We start from the raw sequence: 24,950 nt of genomic DNA on the forward strand, positions 1-24,950 counted from the left end.
AGGCAACCGTGGACTCCGGGTCCTCAGGGGGTCCTGAGGTCCAAGGGACGGCTCGGAAGTGCCCTAGGAAGTGCCTATGGGCAGTCCTCCGTCTCGCCCAAAGCCTGAGCGCCTCTGTCCTCTGGGCTTCTTCTGGCCAATTCCAACGACTACAGCTGGTAACAGTGGGAGTCCACAGAGTCCGGCTGTGGGGGGAGGGGAAGAATTGTAAGTCAGGCAAAGTGTGCAGGCAGCCGGGCGGGGGGGGCTGAGGGCCGGGGCCCACGTCCCTCGGCCTGAGGAGCTGGAAGCTCCTAGGCTGGGGGTGAGTAAGGGGCTCCGGTCTGCGAAGCGCGCCGGCCGGGGGCGTGGGCGGGCTGCTGGGCAGGTGGGCGGTGGTGGGAACTTGGGAGAGGCTGGGAGGGGCGGGGTCGGTGGGTCTGGCCGGATGGAGGGGGCGGGGGCGGGGGCGGGTGGGCGAGGCTGGGCGGAGGGGGCGGGGCGAGGACGCGGCTGGGTCGGGGGAGGGGGCGGGGCCCGGCGGGCGGGTCTGCGCGGAGGGGGAGGGGGGACACTGGGTCCTACCGGAACGAGGTTGGGTTGGGGGTGGGGGGGGTTGGAAAGGAGGGAGAACGACAAGAGGCGCTCTGTTTGCTCCGAGATCTCGTCTTGCCATTCACTCCACTACGATGTTTTTGAAGCCTGGATTATTATGAAAAAGGAAAAGGCAAGGTGGCTAACATCAAGCTTTCTTCCATGCCCGCACCAGGCCTCCTAGATGTGTAGACCTGTCCCTGGAGCTGTAGCCCTTCACCACCGTCTCTACCTCCTTCCTTCTGCGGGATCCTGAAGCCTCTGTCATGGAAAAGTACCACGTGTTGGAGATGATTGGAGAAGGCTCTTTTGGGAGGGTGTATAAGGGTCGAAGAAAATACAGTGCTCAGGTGGTGCACAAAGAGGGGCGTCTCTTGGGTGGGATTCTGTACCTCCAACTACTGTGGAAAATGGGACCAGATTCCCGGCCAGTATTCCTGAAGCACTCTCTCATTCCTCTTACAGAGTAGGAGCTCCAATATTGGATTACTTGAGTTCAGATCCTAAGTCAACCACTTTGTAGCCTTTGAACTATGGACAAGTTACTTAACCTCTCAGCGTCTCTTTCCTCATCTCTAGGATGAGGATAAAAACAGTATCTGATTGATGGGGTTTGAGGATTAAATGTGATTAACACTGAATCACTATGCTAGTATAGTGTCTGGTACCTAGTAAACAGTAAATAAAATATGTTTATTATTATTCTCTCTGTCAAGCCATAGCAGAGGAGAGAGACCACTTGAACTCTATTCTTTCTTCATTTTTTTTTTCTTTCTCTTTCCCTTAAATCTTTACCCAGAGTGCTTTACCCAGATTAGAACACCTCTCCCAGAATCCACCAAAGGGATCTGCCTGGTGGAGGCTGTTTTGTCCTAGGGCTGGGGTGGGGGAGGCCTAGGTAAGGCCAGGGTACATGGGGTAAGGGGAGTAGTTGACTAGCGGGTAATGAGAATTTGTTCAATCTAAAGCCTGAGTTCTGGAACTCTGAGACGAATTTTTCAATAGCGTGGTTAGGCCTTGATGTTTCATCTTACCACTGACAGGTGGTGGCCCTGAAGTTCATTCCAAAATTAGGACGCTCAGAGAAGGAGCTGAGAAATCTGCAACGAGAGATTGAAATCATGCGGGGTCTGCGGCATCCTAACATAGTGCATATGCTTGACAGCTTTGAAACTGACAAAGAGGTGCACTTGGGTTTTGGGTCACCCTTCCCCAAGAAGAAGGCTCCCAGAAATTTCCTGACCTCACAATGCATAAATCTGGAGCCATCAGTACCATTGTCTTCTCCCTGCAGGTGGTGGTGGTGACAGACTATGCTGAGGGAGAGCTCTTTCAGATCTTGGAAGATGACGGAAAACTTCCCGAAGACCAGGTGCGTTTCCTGGCTCAAACTTCTCCTCTCCCCTGACCTCTTTTCAGCTTAAGGACTGGTAGGGAAAGCTCAGGGCACTGACCGTCACCATTTTGAAAAGTCCTGAGGAAAATACAAGACTCTAGGTGTCTATGGAGTCAGTGTGGTGTGACAGGAAAGTATGTGAACACTGGAGCTCAAATCTCTGAGTACAGAGGTTGACCCTACCACTTTCTAGCTGGATCTTCGTGGGTAAGTTCCTTTAACCTCTTCGTGCTGTTTCCTCATTTAAAAATGGAAGTAATTATAACGTCTGTTTCATGAGGCTATTGTGAAGATTAGTGAATTAATTTTTTTTTTAAGATTTTACTTATTTATTCATGATAGACACACACACACAGAGGGACAGAGACACAGGCAGAGACACAGGCAGAGGGAGAAGCAGGCTTCATGCAGGGAGCCCGATGCAGGACCTGATCCCCGGACTCCAGGATCAGGCCCTGGGCCAAAGGCAGGCGCTAACCACTGAGCAACCCAGGGGGTCCCTAGTGAATTAATTCTTGTAAAGTGTTTAGAAGAGTGCCTGACACACAGTATTCAATATAGTTAGTTATTATTGCTACATTTTTTAAGATTTATTTTTTTTAATATTTATTTATTCATGAGAGACAGAGAGAGAGAGGCAGAGACACAGGCAGAGGGAGAAGCAGGCTCCATGCAGGAAGCCCAACGTGGGACTCGATCCCGGGTCTCCAGGATCACACCCTGGGCTGAAGGCGGCACTAAACCACTGAGCCATTTGGGCTTCCCAATTTTATTTATTCTTTTGACAGAGATAGAAAGAGAAAGAGCATGTACCTGCATGCACAAGCAGGGAGAGTGACGGAAGTGGGGAGCCTGACTTGGGGCTCAACCCCAGGACCCTCAGATCATGACCTGAGCCAAAGGCAGCTGCTTAACCGATTGAGCCACCCAGGCACCCCAGTTCACGATTATTAATGCTGTTGCTGTCACGAGGTATCTTTAGGGAAGAAGGGCTAGTGTGTGGTACCAGAGAGGGCAGGAAGGTATAAGGGGCGTAGTTAAGGCAGGATTCACCACCAAGACCTAGTGGTTAGCAGTGGGATTTGGTTGAACACATTCTCCAGCCACACTCGTTGTAGGGATTTCTCTGTACTCTAGCAAGCAAGTAGGACCCCCTCAAGACTTCTTACTGCATCATTCTATCTCCTTCTAAGGATTATTACTTGTAAGTCATCATCTCATCCATTTTTTCTATCTTATTCCTTTGCGTACTTCTCTTGAGAAAAAGGACTTTGTCTCATTTAATGATAGCTAATGTATGTTGAAGGTTTACTAAGTGCCAGGCACCATTCTGAGTATGGAATGCTGTAATTTATTTAATCCTTGCAGTAATCCTATAAGGGAGGTGGTATTATTATTGTCACTTCGTAAATGACACATCTGAAAGGCATGAGATAATTTGCCCATCGTGGTCATGTGGCTACTAAGACTCAGAACATTTTCCTTGAGTGAGTGAATGAACAAGTGAAAGAATGAATGAATGGGGCGGCAAGAACTAAGGAAGATGTTATGTGAAGCTCTGGAAGAAAGAAAAAGAAGAGAAGATGACATCAGTAATTTAGGGAGGTGTCTTTGGAATCATCAGGAGTCTCCTTCGTCTGACCTTTCCTTTTTGTTGCACCCGTTTGACCCCTAGGTTCAAGCCATCGCTGCCCAGTTGGTGTCTGCTCTGTACTATCTGCATTCCCACCGCATCCTCCACCGAGACATGAAACCTCAGAACATCCTTCTTGCCAAGGGTGGTGGTATCAAGCTCTGTGACTTTGGGTGAGGAGAAGACTGCTTCCTTCTCTGCTTCTAGTTCTGTAGGGAGTCTTAGACCATATGCTTGACTTACCCGGGTCTCATATTAGAACCCGAGCTGGAGACTGGGATTCCTATTGGGTCTTTTGAAAGGCGCTCTCTGTTTGCGTTTGGGATATCTCGCACAATGACAGGTAGTAGTCAGCAGGCCTAGTTTATATTGATCATACATTCTCTCTTCCTATTTCCTTCCATCGTCTCCTGCAGATTTGCCCGGGCGATGAGCACCAACACGATGGTGCTGACCTCCATCAAAGGCACACCACTTTATATGTCTCCAGAGCTGGTGGAAGAGCGACCATATGACCACACCGCAGACCTCTGGTCTGTGGGCTGCATACTGTATGAGCTGGCTGTAGGCACCCCTCCCTTCTATACTACAAGCATCTTTCAGCTGGTCAGCCTCATTCTCAAGGACCCTGTGCGCTGGCCAACCACCATTAGTCCTTGCTTCAAGGTAACGAACATAGAAAGGGAAAATTACTTTTGCATCAGACACCTGTGTTCCTGTGCCCCCATTCCCTTTTCCAAAATCTGGGGCAAGACTTTGCAGTTACTGAATGAATGCAGGAGCTGGGCCAAGCTGCCTTGCTTTTCTACTGCAGGGGCGGATTCTGGGAGGCTGTTCTAAGATCGGCCAAACGGGAATAGCAGACTCTGCTGGGGGCAGATTATTCTTTATCGCAATGGGAAGGTAATTTTGAGCCACGAGGGACAGATGCTGTCCTCTTACACACTCTCTATCCTGCTTATTTGCTATCAGATGCAAGATGGTATTTAGATTTGCCCACAAAACTTTCAGTCTTCCTGAAAGAAGGAACCCTCAGACATCCAGACAGCCAGAGCTAGTGGGGCTAGCTCAGTGATAGGGGCAGATGACAGAAATGCTGCTTGTTGATTGTAGCTAAGTTGCAGCAGGGGAAGGGGGGGAGGCGGGAGGGAGGGAAAAGAGTTGACCCTTTTTTATTTCTTATCTAGGGCAAAATTTAGGCCCTCAATGGAATTTAAATGCAACCTTTTCCCAGAGTGCAGTCTCATTATAACTTTCCCTTGCCCTGTCTGAGATGAAAAGGGACAAGTTTCTCCCTAACCTATTTAGTTGGGGAGGCTCAAGTAGTTATCAAAGTGAATCTAAACAAAAGAAAGTTCTTTGAGTGAGAGACACAAGATATTCATTCTGTCTTAGAGCAGACATGTAGTCATCTTCATTCAGCAAGAGCCACAGTACACTAATCACCTTGTTTTAAAACAGTGGTCATTGGGGATCCCTGGGTGGCGCAGCGGTTTGGCGCCTGCCTTTGGCCCAGGGCGCAATCCTGGAGACCCGGGATCGAATCCCACGTCGGGCTCCCGGTGCATGGAGCCTGCTTCTCCCTCTGCCTGTGTCTCTGCCTGTCTCTCTCTCTCTCTCTCTGTGTGACTATCATAAATTAAAAACAAACAAACAAACAAAAAAAAACATTAAAACAGTGGTCATCACCTACCAGTACCTTCTATTCCAGTTTTAGGCCCAACTGAGGATTTTCCCAAGATTACCTCATAACAGATGTACCTTTTTCAGAGGCAGTCTCCCTTTCCCACCACCGTCTGAAAACCTGCCGAAAGATTTCTATTTTGCGTGCTTCCAAACCTATCTTTACACAGTGACTTTGTGTGTGAGTGTGCGTTTAGCCACAAATGCATCTGTTCCTACCTGGCTGCAGACAAACCCACAATCAAAGGGAGGACACAGTGAGCGACTTGGACCCCTTTGAACGTTTGCTTTCTGAAGATGATTATGAAGGTGACAGAATGTTTCTGGATAGGAATTGGGGCTTTCCGGGAGGTGAGGCGGTGAAGTCTGTCTCTGGAGCCAGGGAAATGAGGCCTGAGGATAGGGCTAGACAGGCTGTGATCAAGACCAGCTAGTTTGCTGAAGGAATGGACTCAGGAGTCTTGGTTTCCTGCTTCTGCTGGGAAGCTGAAGAGAGCCTGGAGGAAAGCAAAGACCCACGTGTTATTTTTTCTTTCCACAGAGCTTCTTGCAGGGACTGCTCACCAAAGACCCCAGGCAGCGTCTGTCCTGGCCAGACCTCTTACATCACCCCTTTATAGCTGGTCGTGTCACCAGTGAGTCATTACGGTTCCCAGGGCTTTGGCACTTCCCTGGTGCTCTTCTCAACCCACCCTCGTCCCGCATGTGTGGATGCAGTGCATCTGCTTTACCCTAGCACCTCGAACTTTCTTCCTAGCCCCTTGCCTGACCTTTTCCACTTCCTATGCCACCCCACCCCACCCCCTCTTTCTCACGTTGTTAAAATGATCTCCTTCCACAGAAGCCTGAAGACACTGAAGTTGTCTCTGGCTAAGTGGAGATGATGGCTCCACTCCAGTGTGATCACATATTCTTCCCTCATCCTTTCTTGCAGTAATAACTGAACCAGGAGGCTCAGATTTGGGCACCCCATTCACCAGTCATCTACCCCCAGAACTTCAGGTCCTGAAGGACCAGCAGGTGCATCGACTGGCCCCCAAGGGCAATCGATCTCGAATCTTGCGACTTGCCTGTAAGCGCATGGCTGAGGAGGCCAAGCGGAAGGTATGTGAGACAGAGGGGACAGGTGACATGACTAGACTAGCGACTGGGGAAGTTGGAGAAGGAAAGTAAGAAAGGGCCATGAATAGAAATCATAATGCCTTGTGGCAACCACATGGTTTTGATGCCGTGTCTCCTGCCCACTTCCCACAGAAACACCAGAACACAGGACCTGCCCTTGAGCAAGAGGATAGGACCAGCAAGATGGCTTCTGGCACAGCCCCTCTGCCTAGACTAAGAGCCACTCCTCAGGAACCAGGCCTCATAGCTGGGATCTTGGCCTCAGAAATGAAGAGCAGCTGGGCTGAATGGGGGGCTGGAGAGACCCCCCCTGCACCTCGGTGAGGAAAGGATAGTCAGGGATTTGTAGGATGAGGTATCTTGTGGACTGATTTAAGCTAAAGCTAAAGCTTTAGCCAAAGCAAATACAACATGGTGCCATGGTGCCTAGCACCATTTAGCCACTGCCTAAATGGAGACAGGGCCCTGGGAGTCCAAGGCCTAGGTTCTTGAATTCTGATTCTGGATATTTTTCTGATTCATCAGGAATCGGAACTTTCCATTCTCTATGCCTTTATTAACTGAGAAAGAAAGAATTGTCTCCGTGCAAAAGGGAAGATAATTTGAGTTGCAAGCTCCAAGTAAAAACCGCCAAGGTAGACTTGAGAGTAAGATCCAAAGTGGAAGAGCAGTCAAGAATAAGTGTGTAGGGGTCAACATCCTGTCCTACAAGAGAGCTCTCCCCTATCCAATCCCGTATGGCTTGTTCTTCATTCTTATCCTGGGCCTAGAGAGAGGGACATGTTCCTGAACCTCACAGGAACTCCTCCTACTTCCTGTTCCTCTGGCAGGGAAAACCAGATCACCCAGGATTGTGAACAAGCTGACCCAGAGCTGAGGCCAGAGGTGGTGGGCCAGCAGAGCATTGATGCAGTGGACCTAGAAAATGAGGTAAGCCCTAAGGGGCTCCGTTTGGCCTTGACCCTGCCGGGGGAGATGTTGGATCTGGGTTACAGTGATTCCCAACTATCCCAAGTATGAGCTCCCCTTGTGTTAAAAATTGCTTTTTTTATTATAATTTGTAGATTTTAATTGCGTAGTGTCTGAACATATAATTATCAAAAATTGAAACACATAGGTAAAAATGAAGCCTTACCCCATCTGTAGACTTACCCCAATCCCAGAGGTGTCTGCTGTTACTAGTTTAGTCTTTCTTCTTCCAGACTTCGTGAATTTTTACATATATATATATGCACACACAAATCTGCAGTTTGGCTGTTCTTACGTATCTGAGTTCACACCACGTATACTGTTGTACATTGTGCCTCACTTACCATATAACCTGTTTTGGAGAGCCTTCTACATCTGAACATGTAATTTTGGGGGGATTTTAACTTTTTATTTTTATTAAGTTTCAAACTTAATAATTGTGAGGAGGCTACAAAAAGTTCCTGTATCCCCTTCACACAAATTAACCCACTGTTAAAATGCTGCCATAGTTGCTTTGATTCTCTCTCTAGATATCTGCATACGGGTATATCTTTCTTGAGTCATTTTAGGGTCAGTTGCAATTATGTCCCTTTACTCCTAAGTACTTGAGCATATTTCTGAAGAATGAGACCATTAACCTACACCGTGACAGTACAATTACAGACGTCAGAAATTTAATGCGGATATAATTCTTTTACGTCATCTACAATCTGTATTCAAAGTTTGCCAGTTGCTCCAGTAATGTTCTCTATAGGGGAAAAAATTTTTTTCCCAGTCTATGCTCTAATCTGGTGTTACATATTGTGTTTAGTTGTTATACCTCATGAGTTTCCTTTATTTTGGAAGAGTTTCTAGTCTTTCTTTGTTTTTCATAACTGACAATTTTGAGGTATAGAGGCCAGTTATTTTATAGAATGTTCCTGAAATTCAATATTTCCTCCGGATGAGATTCGTTTATGTAGTTATGGTGGGAATACTACATAAGTGATACATCCCCCCTTCTACGCTCTTTTTATTTTTATTTTTTTAAAGAGAATTCTTTTCTTTTTTTAAGATTTTATTTATTTATTCATAGAGACACACACAGAGAGAGAGAGAGGCAGAGACACAGGCAGAGGGAGAAGCAGGCTTCATGCAGAGAACCCGATGTGGGACTCAATCCAGGGTCTCCAGAATCACGCCCTGGGCTGCAGGCAGCACTAAACCGCTGTGCCACTGGGGCTGCCCTCTACACTCTTTTTAATAACTTCATAATATTTCCTAAGATGGATGTGCCATGATTTATTATTCCCTTACTGATTGCCTTTATGACATTTCCAATTTTTTTAATTATAAACCATTTTGTAATAGACATATTTTTAGATATGTCTTTAAGAACACATGCCAGTATTCTCCAAGAGACTTTTCAAGACCCCTCAAGTGCTGTCAACTGTACCATTTTAAACTGGTGGTTGGAAAAAATACATCTGTACCAAAGAATTCACTGGTTCTTGCATCTACTCCAATGATTCACCAGGTTGAGTGACCTCTTTTATTCCCCTATGCTTCAGGAGCCAGATAGCGACGACGAGTGGCAACACCTGCTAGAGACTGGTGAACCTGTGCCCATCCAACTGAAGGCCCCTCTCACTCTGCTGTGCAATCCTGACTTCTGCCAACGCATCCAGGGTCAGCTGCATGAGGCTGGAGGGCAGGTAACGGGCACAAGTAATAGGACTTTAGACTATTTTAGTCACAGATGAGGCATGAAAAAAACAGAAAGAAAAAGGTTTGTCCCTTTCCAATTCTCTTTCAATTCATCTGTTTAATTCAAGATTTTCTAAGCTCCTTTAGTAACACAGAACAGTCCTTGGCTCTCTAAAGTAAATAAATATTTTTTAAAAAGGAAGCACCTTGGTGGCTCAGTCGGCTGAGTGTCTGACTCTTGATTTCTGCTCAGGTCATGATCTCAGGGTTGAGAGACCTAGTCCAGCCTCAGGCTCCACATTCAGGAGGGAGTCTGCTTGAGATTCTCTTTCTCCCTCTGCCTCTCTGCCCCCTGTGCATGTAAGCTCGTGTGTGTGCTCTCTCTAATAAATACATAAATCTTAAAAAAAAAGAAGAACAGGCCTCAATTTTTCTGAAGCAAAAAACATTCATCTAGAGCAAGGATGGGCAAACTTGGATGGTAAATGTTTTAGACATTGAAGAGCAAGAGGCAAAAATGGAGGATATTGTTAAGTCCTTCCATAATGAGAGAAAGCTCTCTTCCACATAATTTTATTGATGAAATTAAAGTATAGTTATAGTAAGTATGTAAGAGCTTCTAACATAGATATACTAATGAGAAGAATGAGATTCTTTTTTAAAGGATAGCATTTTAATTTGCATTCATAATTAGTGTTTTTTTCTTACAAGGGCTTTCCTTTTCTGAAACACCATGTTCTTCCTTGCCAGGAACTCACCAAAATATATTGCCTGCATCTCTTTCCTTCTCTTTTCCTTAAAGGTTTTTTTTTTTTTTTTTTTTTTTTTTTTTAGTGCATTTTAGAAAATGTACCAAATTGTGAAACCATCACTATAATATATTTTTAGAATATTTTTATCTCTCCATTAAGATCCCTCATACCCATTTACAGTTCATTATCAGTCCCAACCCTGGCCTCAGGCCCCTACTTTCTGTCTCATAGATTTGCCTTTGCTAGACCTAAATGGAATCATAAAAATATACAGTCTTTATATTTGGTTCCTTTCATGTAGTAGAATGTTTTTGAGATTTGTTCTTCTTGTGAGGTGTATCAATACTTCATTTCTCTTTGTTGCTGATCAGAATTCCATCATATGGATGTATCACATTTTGTTTATTCACTCACTAGTTGATGGACATTTGAATTGTTTCCACTTTTTGGCTTTTGTGAATAACTTTGCCATTCAGGACATTCACGTGGAAGTCTTTGTGTGCATACAGTTTCGTTTTTCTTTCTTGGATACCTAAGAATTGCTGGGTTGTATGGTAATTTATATTTATCATTTTAAGAAGCTGCTAAACTATTTTCCAAAGTGGCTGTCTCATTTTGCATTCCCACCAGCACTGTGTGAAGGTCTCTGTTTCTCCGTGTTCTTGCCAACATATATTATTGTTTGTCTTTTTATCACAGCCATTCTAGTGAATGTGAAATAGTGTCTTATTGTCATTTTAATTTGAATTTTGCTAATAACTAATGAGGATCTTTTCATGTGCTTATTAGCTCTTTGTATTTCTTCTTTGGCGAAATATCCATTCAGTCATTTTGCTCATTTTTAAATCTGGTTGTTTGTCTCTTTGAGTTTTAAGAGTTCTTTGTATATTCTGGGTAGGAGATCTTTATCAGATATATGGTTTGCAAATATTTTCTCCCAGGCTCTGATTTGTCTTTTTATTTTCTTTCATAAGAGTGTTTTTTGAAGCACAAAGGTTTTGAATTTTGATGATGTCCAATTACCATTTTTCTTTTTCTTTTGTGGATTATGCTTTTGGTGTTAGAGGAAAGAATTCTTTTCCAAACCCAAAGTCTGGAAGACTTTTCTCCCATGTTTTTTCTAAAAGTTTTTTAGTTGGAGCTCTAATATTTATGTCTCTGGCCCATTTTGAGTTACTTTCTATGTATAATGTGAGGTAGGGATCTAAGTTCATCTCTCTGCATGTGGCTATACAGCATCCATGGTCTAAGGCACCCTTTTCCTCATTGAATTGCCTTGGCACTGTGCACCTCCCTCTGGCCCTTCCGTGCTGTCCTCGCTGTCCTCACAGTGTTGGGTAACTTAAATTGGGCAGCCCCAGTGGCACAGCCGTTTAGCGCCGCCTGCAGCCCAGGGCGTGATCCTGGAGACCCTGGATGAGTCCCACATCAGGCTCCCTGCATGGAGCCTGCTTCTCGTTCTGCCTGTGTCTCTGCCTCTCTCTCTCTCTCTTTCTCTATCTCTCTCTCTCTCTCTCTCTCTCTCTCTCTCTCTCGTCTCTCATGAATAAATAAAATCTTTTTTAAAAAAATAGGGAGGCAGGTGAAAAGCTCTGCCTCCAGGGTAAAACTTTGGAGTTTGAATTCCAGCCGAACTACTCTTTAGCTGTGTGATAATTGACTCCTTACTTAACCTTCCTACAGACTTTAATCTTCTCATCTGTAAAATGGATCATTGTGTTTACTGAGCAGGTTATTGTAAAAGAGTAAATGAACAAATAAGTGAAAAGATTTAGAAACAGTAAATGACATGTTATAAAGCACTTGATGTAAATGTTATTCTCTTTTGAAGAGTGACTTTTTGTTTTTATTTTAATTTTTTTTAAGGATTTTATTTATTTATTCATGAGACACAGAGAGAGAAAGAGAGGCAGAGACACAGGCAGAGGGAGAAGCAGCAGGCTCCATGCAGGGAGCCCAATGTGGGACTTGATCCTGGGTCTACAGGATCACACCCTGGGCTGAAGGTGGCGCTAAACCGCCGAGCCACCCAGGGATCCCGAAGAGTGACTTTTTAAAGAATAACCGTGTTTGTTTGTTTTAAAATTTTATTTATTTATTCAGGAGAGACACAGAGAGAGAGGCAGAGACCTAGGCAGAGGGAGAAGCAGGCCCCCTGTGGGGAGCCCCATGTGGGACTTGATCCGAGGACCCCAAGATCACTACCTGAGGCAAAGGCAATTGCTCAGCCACTGAGCCACCCAGGTGCCCCTAAAGAATAACTGTTTAAGAGTATCATACTGCCCTTACCTTGAAGGTTGTATAAAAATAAGTGACAGACTGGATTTGGCCTGTGAGTCATAGTCAAGTTTTGATCTAGAGTTAAGATAATACTATTTTATCTGTCTGGAGTTGAAGGACATTATTTTATGTCTGTTGGTTTTAATCTTTGGAAGTATGTGTGTGTGCATGCATGTTTAAGGTGAAGGGCTGGAGAAGGAAGGGAGCAGATAGGGATAACACTAGGTCTGACAGAGATTTAGGGGAGGCCCCCTTTCCATTGGTCCCTGCTGTTGTAAGTCAGGTGACCTGTCCATCTATATTTCTTTTCCCTGGCACTGTTTCCCTTTTTCTGTGGTCTCCCTCTCTGGGTTTTGGAGTCCCAAAGAAAGGAGTGAGAACATTTGGTCTGCTTTGCCAACTCCTTGGAGGACACTGGTATTTGTGACTTTCCTTTTCCCTCTGATAATAGCAATTACTGTCTGTTTCCCTCATGTCACCCAGATCCTGAAAGATGTGCTGGAGGACGCTTCCCATATCCTTCCTGCACTTCGGGTCCTGAGCAGTCTTCTATCCAGCTGCAGCGACTCTGTTCCCTTGTACTCCTTCTGCCGTGAGGCAGGGCTCCCCGGGCTCCTGCTCAGCCTGCTCAGACACAGCCAAGAGAGCAACAGTATCCAGCAGGTAAGCACGAGGCCAGGAGCCTCGCAAGACTTACAGAAATTTCTTCACTTTCCATGTCTCTTCTTCCAAGTGTTGCTTCTATTCGGGCCCCACCGGGTTTTTTTTTTTTTTTTTTTAAGATTTTATTTATTTGACAGCACACAGCAGAGGGAGCTGCAGGCAGAGGGAGAGGTAGAAGCAGGCTCCCCACTGAGCAGGGAGCCCGATATGGGGCTCCATCTCAGGACTCTGGGATCACGACCTGAGCCAAAGGCAGATGCTCAACTGACAGAGACAGCCAGGTGCCTGGCCCCCAGCCTTTTATTTTCTTTTCTCCTGTGCAGTTAGTAGATCACGAGTTGCAAACGCCACTGGCTTCTGAGGCCAGACAGATCACGTCAGTCAGCAAAGTAGACTGTATGACTCTATGAATAATGGGAAACATGATAAACTGGAGAGCTCGAGCCCAGTCTGAATGGGACATCCCCTCAGCTCCAGCTCACTGTTGCCACACAAGAACATGGGCCCAATATTGCTAGATCTTCCAGTTTTCTAAGAAAAGCAAGAAATCCAGATGTATATGCACAGTTTCCCAAAAGGTAGAGCGCTGCGTTTTGGAACGTCAAATCCTAGGCTTTCATTGACCCAATTTTATGGAAACAAAAGTATGGAAATTCAGAGATTCACCTACTCATACACAGGCACTAAGTTGTACGTGGTCACAGGGATGATGAGTAGAGGAGCTAGGGTTGAGGCTCCCGGGTGCTGGGGCTGAGCTGAGAGGGCAGGATACTGAAATGTTTCCTGGTAGAAGGAGGTGCCCGGCGAGGCCTGGCAAGACTCCGCTTATCTCAGCAGGCAACAGAAGGGGGAGCCAGGCTCTGGGCAGCCGGGGGCTCCACCCTGCCCTCCAGAGGGCACGGGCTCCCGCTCCGACGGGGTCCCCAGGCCACCCCAGGGGCCCCCGCACCTCTGCGTGCCCCAGAAGTGGGGCTCCCGGGGACAACCCATTATTGGGATCATCATAACAGCCAGGAGCCCTCCCCCTCCCCGAGCCGCCCTCATTGTCCGTGCCCTTCCTTCTCCTCCTTTAAGCTGGCACCGGCTTTATTAATATTTGAATTCTAATGGCTAATACTTTAAATTAAGGTAGCATTTATAAATACTTTATAGTCCATGAATAATTGACCAAATTTAGTATTGTCATAACTCATAGTAAATTATTGATCCATGGAGAATAAAAAAAAAAAGGCAGCTGGAAGCTGCTTTCTGTTCATGAGTATTAACCTTGAGTGTTATTAAAGAATTTAGAAAAGAATTTGAGCTATTTTGAAAAAATAGAGCCTCCTAAACCCTCTAAATGCTCTCAGGCCAGACAGGACACATTTTCAGGCTGCTTTTGGCCATTGGCTACCAGTTTGTTACCTCTAGATTTCCCCTCTTTTTCTGGACACTCTATTCCCTCTGCCCCTTCCTGTTTGGTCAATGTGACTGGATATCAGACCAGTTTTTTTTAAACTGTTTTTTCTATTTTGTCTCCATCTCCTACATCGCTCTTACTCTCTGTCCTCTTCCCTGGCAGCAATGTTGGTATGGGACCTTCCTACGGGACCTGATGGCTGTGATTCAGGCCTACTTTGCCTGTACCTTCAATCTGGAGAGGAGCCAGACAGGTGACAGGTGGGATGAGAGCCAGTTTTGCTTCGTTGGTTGCTTTGGCTACAATGTCTATCCCAATTTCTTCCCCTATCATGAAAAGGCTGAGTAAGGAGAAGATGACAGGTTAGGGATGAGCTCATCCCTGAGAGTCTAGCTAATCTTCCTAAGGACCCTGAGACCCACTCCAAGACTTGCAGGTTCTAAGGGTCATGAGACAGTAAATGGAAGGGGTCACAGTATGAATAATCTCGAGAAAATAGCAAAGAAGGGGCTAGAAGGGCATGTATGTAAGACTGTGTGTATATTTAGCAGGGGAGAGGGGATGGAGCATTCTGAGATTTTCCTCTTCAGAGATTCTCCTATCTTCCCAGAATTGACCTATTTACCACATGTGGGCTTTTAGAGAGATGGGCTATTTTTTCCCAGCCTACAGGTATTTCAGGAGGCTGCCAACCTCTTTCTGGACCAGTTGGGGAAACTGCTGGCCCAACCAGATGACTCTAAGCAAACTTTGCGGAGGGATAGCCTTATGGTAATCTACTCCTTAGTCCAGATTTTTGTCTTTGATGTCTTTCCCCATGTTTCTCCCTTTTCCTTTCTTATAACTGCATGGGGTTGGATCAAGGTAATACAAGCATTTACTGACTTTGTGCCATATGAAGAGAAAGTCCCCGTCCTCAAGGGACTAGAAGTAGTCTAGTAGGGGAAATGAAAAATGATCAAGGACTACATTAGTGTGGAAAGTACATTAGAACTTATATAAAACTTGCATAAAATACAGAAGCGCCACTGAAGAAGATACAATTAATGCTACTTGGGGAGTCCTAGAAGTCTTGAAGGAAATCATCTTTGCTAGAATTTGAAGAGCACATAGAAATTTGCCAGGTGGATGAGGCAGGAAGTAGGGAGGACATTCCAGGCAGAAGGAACAGCGTACATAAAGGTCCAGAAGTATTAAGCACTGTTCCCTGTTTTAGGGAACCACGTGTAGAAGTATTCCTTTTCGAAGAGATTGCAGATGAGCTAGTTTCTCAAACTTATTTGTCCTGTGGACTAGTAAGCTAGTGAGTTCTCACCTCTGGACTCTGGAGATGAGGGCCAGGAGAACAGAAGATTGAACAAGAAGATACCTAAGTTCTAACTTATGTCAGAGGAGACAGAGAGGAACATCAGCAAAGAAGTAAACAATTGCCTAGTTGTTGTTCAAACTGGCAATGAGGGGACACAGATCTGAGCTGCACTTCTGCCTCCAGCGAGCAGTCCATTCAGACTCTTCTAGTCTGAGAGCCTATTTTAACCTCCTTCACCCTCTCAAGTCAGGAAGCTTTTCCAATGTCTAACCTAAATTTTGGCTATCAGTGACTCATGTTACTGGCCGGCATTTAACATATATGTCACTGTGCAGCGAGTGCATAGGGAATTTGGAATAAACCCCCCACCTCCCGAAATTCTGAACCAGTAGTACTAGGTTGGGAGGGGCCCCGGAATCCCTAGGAATTCTCATACTCGTGGTCTGCAGATAACACTTTGAGAAACATCATCTGGGAGGCAGTTGATCAAAGAATAGAAGGGTTGACACCTAAAATTGCCATCCTTGAAACATGAAGGTGATTATTATGCATTTTCTATGCAAAGAATACTTAGAATGTCACAGCGGGTCCCTCTGGGTTTTCTCTTTTTTTCTCAGGTTCTCTAGGGGATTCTTGCTCCTTACCCAGTCAGTCTGCTGCCCTAACGTCAACCCTGCCTTTGTCACCCTTAGTGCTTTACTGTTCTGTGTGAAGCCATGGATGGGAACAGCTGGACCGTCTCCAAAGCCTTTTACTCCAGCCTGCTGACAACGCAGCGGGCGGTGCTGGATGGGCTTCTTCACGGTTTGACAGCCCCCCAGCTCTCTTTCCACACACCCCCAGGTAACCAGGGGTGTGTGGTTCACTTGACTCGAGAGTAACTCTGGCTCTGCCCTCCCAACTGTCATTGTCTCAAACAGTGCCTGACATTTAGTGAGTGCTCAGTAACTAACTGTGCACTGAAAGAATGAATGGTGATCTGAGAGAAATAACCAGGTCCTACCCTCCGTTCTTCGCCTTTCTCTATAGGAGCCCCCCAAGTGAGCCAGCCACTGCGGGAGCAGAGTGAGGATCTGCCTGGAGCCATGTCCTTTGCGCTGGCAGCCATATGTACTGCTCCTGTGGGGCTGCCCAGCTGCTGGGAGGCCAAGGAGCAGGTCTGAGCTGCAGTTTTTGGTTCCTCTCATCCATGCTGCTGGAGATGAGGAAGCTGGCCTCAGTTTCTTAGAAAGGCAGAAAAATGAGCATTCATGCTTCCCCTTACTCTGTATCTCCAGAAACAGATGCTCCCACCCTGGGTCTGCGCCACTTTTAGAACATGATGTCACCAAAACCCCAAAGCTCTTGGCTAGCTGGTTAGAGAGCTCCGTGACAAACTGCTCATGTGGCAGAGTGGCTGCTCTGAAGCCGCCTATGATGCTTCCTCAAGGGCTTAGGATTTATATTTCCTGCTCCCTTTTGGCCAGTAACACTTTCCTCTGTACCTGCCCATACTGAGGCTAAACTAGGCCATGACCATTGGTTCTCCATTGGCCATGACGACTGGGGATGGGATGGGGTCTGAGGTTCCTGGTGAACCTGGGGGAGAGTGACTACCAAGGGGTCAAGAGTCCTGATTCATTGGAGATAGGAGAGAAATAGTATTGGAATCAGGAATGGGATGGAGGCTTCAGGTGTGTCCCTACAGATCTCTAGGCATTTGGCGAACCAGCTCAGTGAAGACAGCAACCAACTGAGGCCATCCCTCATCTCTGGCTTGCAGCATCCCATCCTGTGCCTACACCTTCTCAAGGTACTGCCTGTCCAAAACTCCTGGGACTTCATATTTCTTTTCTTTTCTTTTCTTTTCTTTTCTTTTCTTTTCTTCTTTTCTTTCTTTCTTTCTTTTCTTTCAGAAGGGACAGAGGGAGAGGGAAAGAGAGAATCTTCAGCAGGCTCCATGCCCAACACAGAGCCCAACATGGGACTGGATCTCACAACCCTGAGATCATGACCCAAGCTGGAATCAAGAGTCAGGCGCTTAACCAACTGAGCCCCCCAGGCACCCCCAGATTTCTTTTTAATCCCTAGGACTAAGAGAGACAGAAAGAGAAAGACACTGAGAGAGACAAGAGACCCCATAGGGTCCCTTTCTGCTTTTAAATCTATTCCACTGAGATGGCCCCACTGTTCGCCAGTCCTCATCAGAACAGAGAAGTAGCCCAATCTCAGTGTCTTATAGCAAGAGTGGGATGGGCCTGAACTTCTCTAACACCTCAGTGTGGATACTAGATCCGTTGAGAGGCTAGCCTGCTTCTCAGCTGAGCCTTCCAATCTAGTTGCCTGGGGGCCATTTGGCCTCACTGACAGACTGCTTTGCACTCTCTTAGGTTCTCTACTCATGCTGCCACATCAGTGAGCGCCTGTGCCATCTTCTAGGGCAAGAGCCCTTGGCCTTGGAGTCACTGTTGATGTTGGTCCAGGGGAAGGTAGGCCAGCAACACAGGCAGGTATATTGTGGTGGCCCCACTGCCTCAATCAGAAGTTGCTCTGCTATCTTGATTGCCTTTGTAGGTAAAGGTCGTGGATTGGGAAGAGTCTACTGAAGTGGCTCTCTACCTCCTCTCCCTTCTTGTCCTTCAGCTGCAAGATCTGCCTCCTGGGTAAGTCAAAAAGTGGGGTCTCTCCGCTGGAATCTCCCATCCCCATTGCTTACCCTTATGTAGAATATGGGGAATGGCACCTTGTAGTCTCCCCTTAGGAGGGATTGGGATAGAGAGAGTGAAGTCTTCTCTACAAAGAATAGACCTAGATTCCCACCAACTTTGTGCCAACCTACATGGAGAGTGCTGTCCAGCGGGGAGGGAGGCCACCCCCCTGCCTCCTTTCACTCAGCTGCACCCTTTGATGTGTCTCCTTTTTCCAGAATGGAGAAGCTAGGCAATGAGATTGCTACTCTCTTTACTCATTCACACATCGTCTCTCTTGTGGTGAGTTTTCAACTTTCCTCTTCCTCCCCTTTTTGCCCTGCCATCCAGCTCTTCTGGAGCACAGACATCACTGTGTCATTAGCAGCAGGTATGACGCATATTCCGTGGTGCCAGATGGAGACATAAATCCTCTGTCTTGACTGCTGTGCCAATTCAGACATTCCTTCTCCTCTGACTCCCCCCAGAGTGCAGCAGCCTGTCTGTTGGGACAACTTGGGCAGCAAGGGGTGACCTTCGACCTCCAGCCTGTGGAGTGGATTGCTGCAGCCTCACACGCTCTGTCTGCCCCTGCGGAGGTGAGATAGCCCAGGGAGGACACAGACCCAGTGCTCCTGTCAGGGGAGGAGACTGAAGCACCAGCATGACTGGGGCAAACCAAACAGTTGGAAAGGAGCCATGGAGTCTTTCCTTTCCTGTCTGTCTGTTCCCAGATCACAGCCCCCTCTGAGCCCAGACTGGCAGGCAAAGAAGGAGAGGGAAGGGGACCCGAGTTACCAGAGGATGTGATTTCCCTATGTACCTCACTCCCTTCCTCCGGGAGCTCCTGCTCCTGTTGTTAAGATCTATCTTTTCCAAAGCTTCATCCCTTCCCCTCAGATGGCAGATTGTGCTCCCTGTCCCCCACCCCACCACCCCGCCTTCTCCTCAACCAAGTTGGAAAAGGTAGCTGGCATCCTGAGAACTCTTCACAAATCCTGTCCACTCTGTAGCCTCCTTTCCACTTTCTCCTTTTTCTAGGCCCTTCCCCACTCTCCTTTTTAGATACTTTGGAACCCACCTGTCTCTCATTTTGTAAAAAGGATAGACTTTGGATTCAAATGATCATTTTTATAGGTGCAGAATTCTTTAGAACTCAAAAAGTGTTTCACATGTTATCCCATGACACGCTGGAGAGAGACACGTGAGATGTAATGGTACTGACCTGCTTCCCCTAGGTGAAGTGGAACTTCAGAGAGGTGGTGGCAGTAGTGATGGTACTCCCTTTCATCCAGGAGCCCCGGTCAGTAACCTGGGAGTCATCAGAGACTGTGCCCTCTGCTCCATTATTCCCCCACCTAGATGGTTCCCTTGGGTTCCCTGTGTTCTGCCTTCCTGTCATGTCTCCGATCTTTTTTTTTCCTGCCACCGTCGTTGCCCAGCCTTAGCTTGTGTGCACATGATCTGTCTTGCACCATGGCACTGGCCTGCCGAAGGATCTCTTTTCTAGACTCTCTCCTCTCCAGTTTATTCTCTTCACTGCCACCAGAATGAGCTTTCTTAAAAGTCTACTCATTTATTCAACCAGTAAGTATTTAGCACAGAAACACGTATTGAGTACCAGATGCTATCCTGGGCACTGAGGGTATAGCAGTGAATAGAAGAGATGAAAATCTTGCCTATGGGGACCTTGCATAAGTCCTCAATGGCTTCCCACCACTTCCAGGATAAAATTCAGACTCCTTTACCATCTACTCAGAGCTTATCTGTTACCTCTGGGCTCTATAATCCTGCTATACCCAGACTTACCACTTCTATACCAGGATAAAATTCAGACTCCTTTACCATCTACTCAGAGCTCATCTGTTACCTCTGGGCTCTATAATCCTGCTATACCCAGACTTACCACTTCTAGAATTTATTCTCATCCTTCATAAGCTACTTTATTTGTGCTATGAGTTCTATTTGGAATGCTGTTCCTTCCTACTACCTCCTTCTCTTGACTGGCTTTTAGACTTTCAATTCATCCGTGTTCTACCTCCAGAAGGCAGAGTTAGGTCCTCTCAACTATGTCTCCACCCCCATCCCAACCCCAGACTGTGTGTCTTTGGGGCAGAAGTAGTCACTGAATGAATAGTCAGGAGCCAAGGCTCCAAAGTCCGTAAGAGTTCTCCCCACTGCCCCAGGTTGAAGAAGAGCTCTTTCTGCCTGACCGGGAGTTGCATGCACAGGTTCATGAGGCACCCCCTTCATCTCTCCCAGGTATCTGCATTCTTCCTGCTTCTCTCCAATAGGTCCGGCTGATTCCACCAGGTCGCTGTGGCTTCTATGATGGCCTCCTCATCCTCCTGCTACAGCTTCTCACCCAGGTATGGGGGCATCCTAGGTTGGATGGAAAGGCAGGAGAGAGAAACTAGGTATTTTGATGAACCGCTAGACAATAGGAATGAAGAAGCAACCCACACTTACCTCGTCAGTCATACTTGGTGCCTGTGATAGCCTTCAAATGGGACCTCCCCACCCTCAGCACAGATTTCCTTTCTAAGAAATCACAGCTGCATCCCTCAGGATTCAGTGGGGGAGGAGAGCTATAATTCCCTGGCTTTCAGCAGACACACACATGGGTTAAGATGTGATAAGAAAGGAAACTAACAGGGAAGTCCCAGGTTGTTGAGAAAACAGAGGAATTATTTCTGGGACTGCCTTTCCTTATAGGTCAGGGACGAGAGTGAAAAAAAAAAAGCACTTTGAGGCCTGACTTTGACCTCCCTACCCACCCTCCTTTAATTTCATTTCCAGCCAGGAAAGGGTAGCCTGTTAAGGGACGTGACTGACTCAGAAATATGGACCGTTCTGTGGCACCGGTTCTCAATGGCTCTGAGGCTCCCTGAGGAGGTGTCTCCACAGGAAGAGGAGCCATCACTATCCAGGCCACAAAGCCCAGAGCCAGACTGGACGCTGATCTCACCCCAAGGTATCTTTCCATCCGCATGGCTTCCATTGTGAGACCAAAGTCTTGATCTCTCTTCAAGAAGAGGCAGACTAGGGACGCCCAGGTGGCTCAGCGGTTGAGCATCCACCTTTGGCCCAGGGCGTGATCCTGGAGTCCCGGGATCGAGTCCCATGTCAGGCTCCCTGCGTGGAGCCTGCGTCTCCCTCTGCCTGTGTCTCTGCCTCTCTCTCTCTCTCTCTCTCTCTCTCTCTCTCTCTCTCTGTCTCTCATGAAGAAATAAAATAAAATCTTTAAAAAAAAAAAAAAAAAAAAAGAAGAGGCAGACTAGCACTGGGTTAGCCCACGGAGATTGCTGCGGCCGCTGCTACCAGGGCAGAGGACGGAGTGGGATATGCTGGGTAGGAAAGGTACTAAATAGGTGGGAGCCCCGGGAGCCCTGGAGAAGCAGGAGCACCTGGGCCTCTTGCCTGCTCCACGGGGGTCTCCATTCTTGGTGTTTTCAGGCATGGCAGCCCTGCTGAGTCTGGCCGTGGCCACCTTCACCCAGGAGCCCCAGTTATGCCTGAGCCACCTGTCGCAGCGTGGAAGTATCCTCATGTCCACTCTGAAGCACCTGCTTTCCCCCAGCTTCCTGCGTCAGCTGGGCCGGGCGTAAGTTTGAGCAAGAGGAGGGAGACCCGATGGTCCAGAGAGTCTGCAGTGCAGGGTGGGGGATGAGGAGGGCTAGGCAGGAGAGCTGTAGCTGACAGGTTGAGCTGTGAGGCAAGCCATGGCACTGAGGAGGGTGGGGAGTGGGAGCAGACTTGGATTTGAGGAGGGGCAGAGAATGGTAAAAGGGTAGGTAAGCTGCACCTGGTAAATCCTCCCACACTGCCCTCTTTAGGCCTCAGGGGGCTGAGTTTCTGCCTGTCGTGGTGCTCTCTGTCTGCCAGCTCCTCTGCTTCCCCTTCGCCCTGGATGTGGATGCCGACCTCTTCAGAGGTGTCTTGGCTGACTTTGTGGACTCAGAAGTTGCGGCCCACCTGCTGCAGGTACTTGGGAAGCTCCTTAGGCACGAAGGTGGAGATGGCCAACCCTGTGTACTCTGATTGACTTGCTGACAGCTCCAGGGCTTTCCTGGGCCTCTAGAACAGCAGAGTATCTGGCTTCATCTAAGAGTTGGGAGTGGAGAAAGCATTCAGATCTGAGCAGAGAGCATTGGTTGGAGCTGGGTCTGGCACTGCCGCTCTCCACCAGTCCCTCATCTGGATCAGTTGGAGCTCCTGGGGAGGACATCCCAGTCAAGGCATTGGAGACCCAGCTCAGCCAGGAATCACTTCTCTGGCAATTCTTGGCATGAAGCAGTGGGCCTTTGAAGGCCAAGACTGAGTACTTGCAGAGCAAGGAATGATCTTGCACTTGTTCTCCTGGGCTCACAGTGTCTCACGTGGAGGGCTTGGGTCAGGTCTTCCAGTTCTCTGTGGTCTTTCCCAGCATAGCTTGGCTTTTCTCTCTGCCAGATCTTGGGTTCCTTCTAGCTACCTCGCTGCAGTGAGTGCTCCAACTCCCTGAACCACTTTTGCCTGTTACCCTGCCCCTCTCTTTCCAGGTCTGCTGCCACCATCTTCCGTTGCCTCAAGTCGAGTTGCCTGTCAGCCTCCTCACACGCCTGGCCCTCACGGATCTCACGTCTCTCAACCAGTTTGTGAACACAGTGGCTGCCTCCCCTAGAACTGTCATCTCCTTCCTCTCAGTTGCCCTCCTGGGTGACCAGCCACTGCTAACCTCTGACCTTCTTTCCTTGCTGGCCCACACAGCCCGAGTGTTGTCTCCTAGCCACTTGTCCTTTATCCAAGAACTCCTGGCCGGCTCCGATGAGTCCTATCGGCCCCTGCGCAGTCTCCTGGGCCACCCAGAGCATTCTGTGCGGGCCCGCACTTATGGGCTCCTGGGACACTTACTGCAACACAGCATGGCCCTGCGTGGGGCGCTGCAGAGCCAGGCTGGGCTGCTCAACCTTCTGCTAGTGGGGCTTGGAGACAAGGACCCTGCGGTGCGGCGCAGTGCCAGTTTCGCTGTGGGCAATGCAGCCTACCAAGCTGGTCCCCTGGGACCTGCCTTGGCCGCCGCGGTACCTGGTATGACCCAGCTGCTGGAAGATCCTCAGGCAGGCATCCGGCGCAATGCCGTGTCTGCTCTGGGGAACCTGGGGCCTGAGGGGTTGGGGGCGGAGCTGTTACAGTACCAAGTACCCCAGCGGCTCCTAGAAATGGCATGTGGAGACCCCCAGCTGAATGTGAAGGAAGCTGCCCTCATTGCCCTCCGGAGCCTCCGACAGGAGCCCTGCATCCATCAGGTACACCCACGGGGATTCGTGGACCATGACGATGGGGTTGTATTTCACAATGTTTTTCTGAGATAGTCTTTAAGGAATTGGGACACCCAGAACCCCCTCGTTGGGAAGCGGGAGATGTCTGGGCAGTGTGCTGGAGATAAGTTTGCCATCTCCCACCTTCCACCCTGGAGAAGGGAAGGAGTGTGGGAGGAGCTCCAATGAGTGGGAAATTCCTGGGATCCCAAGAACCAGGGTTTCTATCTCCTCGAGGCTGTGTGGACAGAGTTGAGGGCACAGCAGGCTATGTTGAGGCATAGAGAGATTTCATTCTGGGGGCCATTAAGTGGCTATCTTTTTTTTAGCACTTACCATGTGACAAGCAGCATGCTAAGCATTTTACCTTTATTATCTGCTTTAAGCGATTATATTCCTTATTTTGCAGGTGAGGGCACCAAGGCACTATTTAAGAACTTATTCAAGTTACAAAGCTAGTTTGGGAGACTGGACTTCTGAGCTCAAGAGTCTGAGTCCTGAGCCCATACCTTAACCACTGCTTTATTTTGCTTTTTCTGCTGAGTACATCAAGTAGCTGAATGGAAATCACACGTCCACGTCCAAATTGTAATAGTGCAATGTGGTAGCATTGGATGGCTCATGCAGGACAGACAGTTTGACAGGATGGTGACGATATCAATTATAGGATTTTTCTGGCAGTCCTTGTGGGGAAATAATGAAAGGGATTCCCGGAGGTAATGAGGTTAAGACCCACTGGTCAGGCTCTACGACTGGGAATCGTACTTTGTGATGAGCTGTCACTGCTGCATGGATTACCCTTTCTGGGGACAAGTGCACGGATCCCTCAGTGCCTCGGTTTCATGGTATATCACCAAAGTGAACAGGAGTAGACCTCTGGTCCTGCTGAGCCCCGTCTCCACGGTTTCTCTTAACCCCACCCGATCTGGATGGAGTCCCTGGTTTCCTTTTCTTTGTTTTCTAGGGTGGGAATTGTTGGGCCACATGAGAGTCCTCTGTGTGCCGTATTCCGTCATCTGCTCTCTGTCCCACAGGTGCTGGTGTCCCTGGGGGCCAGCGAGCGATTGGCCATGCTTTCTCTGGGCAATCAGTTACTGGTGCACAGCAGCCCCCGGCCTGCCTCTGCCAGACACTGCAGGAAACTCATTCACCTCCTGAGGCCAACCCACAGCACGTGACCTCAGAGTACTGTGGTCCAGCCTCCAGCCTGTTTACCCCCTTATTGCCAACTTCTCCTTTTTCTACTGTACAAGCCACCAACTCAACCAAGAGCTAAAGAGACTTAAAAAAAAAAAAGAGAGAGAGAGATAAGCTGCAAGTCAACTGATTTGTGAACGAGAAACTAGAAGAGATTTATGTATAAAGCTCCTCCCTCCCTCCCTCCATCCCTCCTCCCCAGATTCAGGATGATTTCAACCAGTAAACTTCATTGCTGTTGGTGCCAGAGAAGAGTCCTTTCTTTTCTATATTGAGGGCTCTTTATGCAATTGTGTGCCTTTAATCCCAGGAACACACCTCC

General features: G+C 47.8%; 1 protein-coding gene across 7 annotated transcripts; it reads left to right on the top strand.

The window, feature by feature from the left end:
• The first annotated feature begins 24 nt into the window (after positions 1–24).
• STK36 (serine/threonine kinase 36) lies at positions 25–24,875 on the top strand. 7 transcript variants are annotated; one of them, XM_041737106.1, is made up of 27 exons: positions 25–158; positions 749–923; positions 1,617–1,757; positions 1,868–1,945; positions 3,645–3,775; positions 4,019–4,268; positions 5,827–5,920; positions 6,220–6,389; positions 6,540–6,727; positions 7,238–7,337; positions 8,927–9,070; positions 12,578–12,757; positions 14,319–14,416; positions 14,822–14,927; positions 16,158–16,308; positions 16,495–16,622; positions 17,153–17,257; positions 17,835–17,933; positions 18,019–18,107; positions 18,371–18,434; positions 18,620–18,730; positions 20,426–20,500; positions 20,931–21,105; positions 21,588–21,735; positions 21,968–22,115; positions 22,673–23,419; positions 24,466–24,875. In XM_041737106.1, the coding sequence occupies exons 2-27, from the start codon at positions 840–842 to the stop codon at positions 24,607–24,609; spliced, it is 3,948 nt and encodes a 1,315-aa protein (XP_041593040.1). In that variant the 5' UTR covers positions 25–158; positions 749–839; the 3' UTR covers positions 24,610–24,875. The 7 variants fall into 7 exon arrangements, with proteins under 7 accessions (XP_041593040.1, XP_041593044.1, XP_041593042.1 ...); XM_041737110.1 differs by having other exon boundaries at positions 749–847; XM_041737108.1 differs by having other exon boundaries at positions 80–207.
• Positions 24,876–24,950: the final 75 nt, after the last annotated feature.

Source organism: Vulpes lagopus, chromosome 22, assembly GCF_018345385.1.
Source record: "Vulpes lagopus strain Blue_001 chromosome 22, ASM1834538v1, whole genome shotgun sequence".
In the NCBI taxonomy this organism is placed as follows: Eukaryota; Metazoa; Chordata; class Mammalia; order Carnivora; family Canidae; genus Vulpes; species Vulpes lagopus.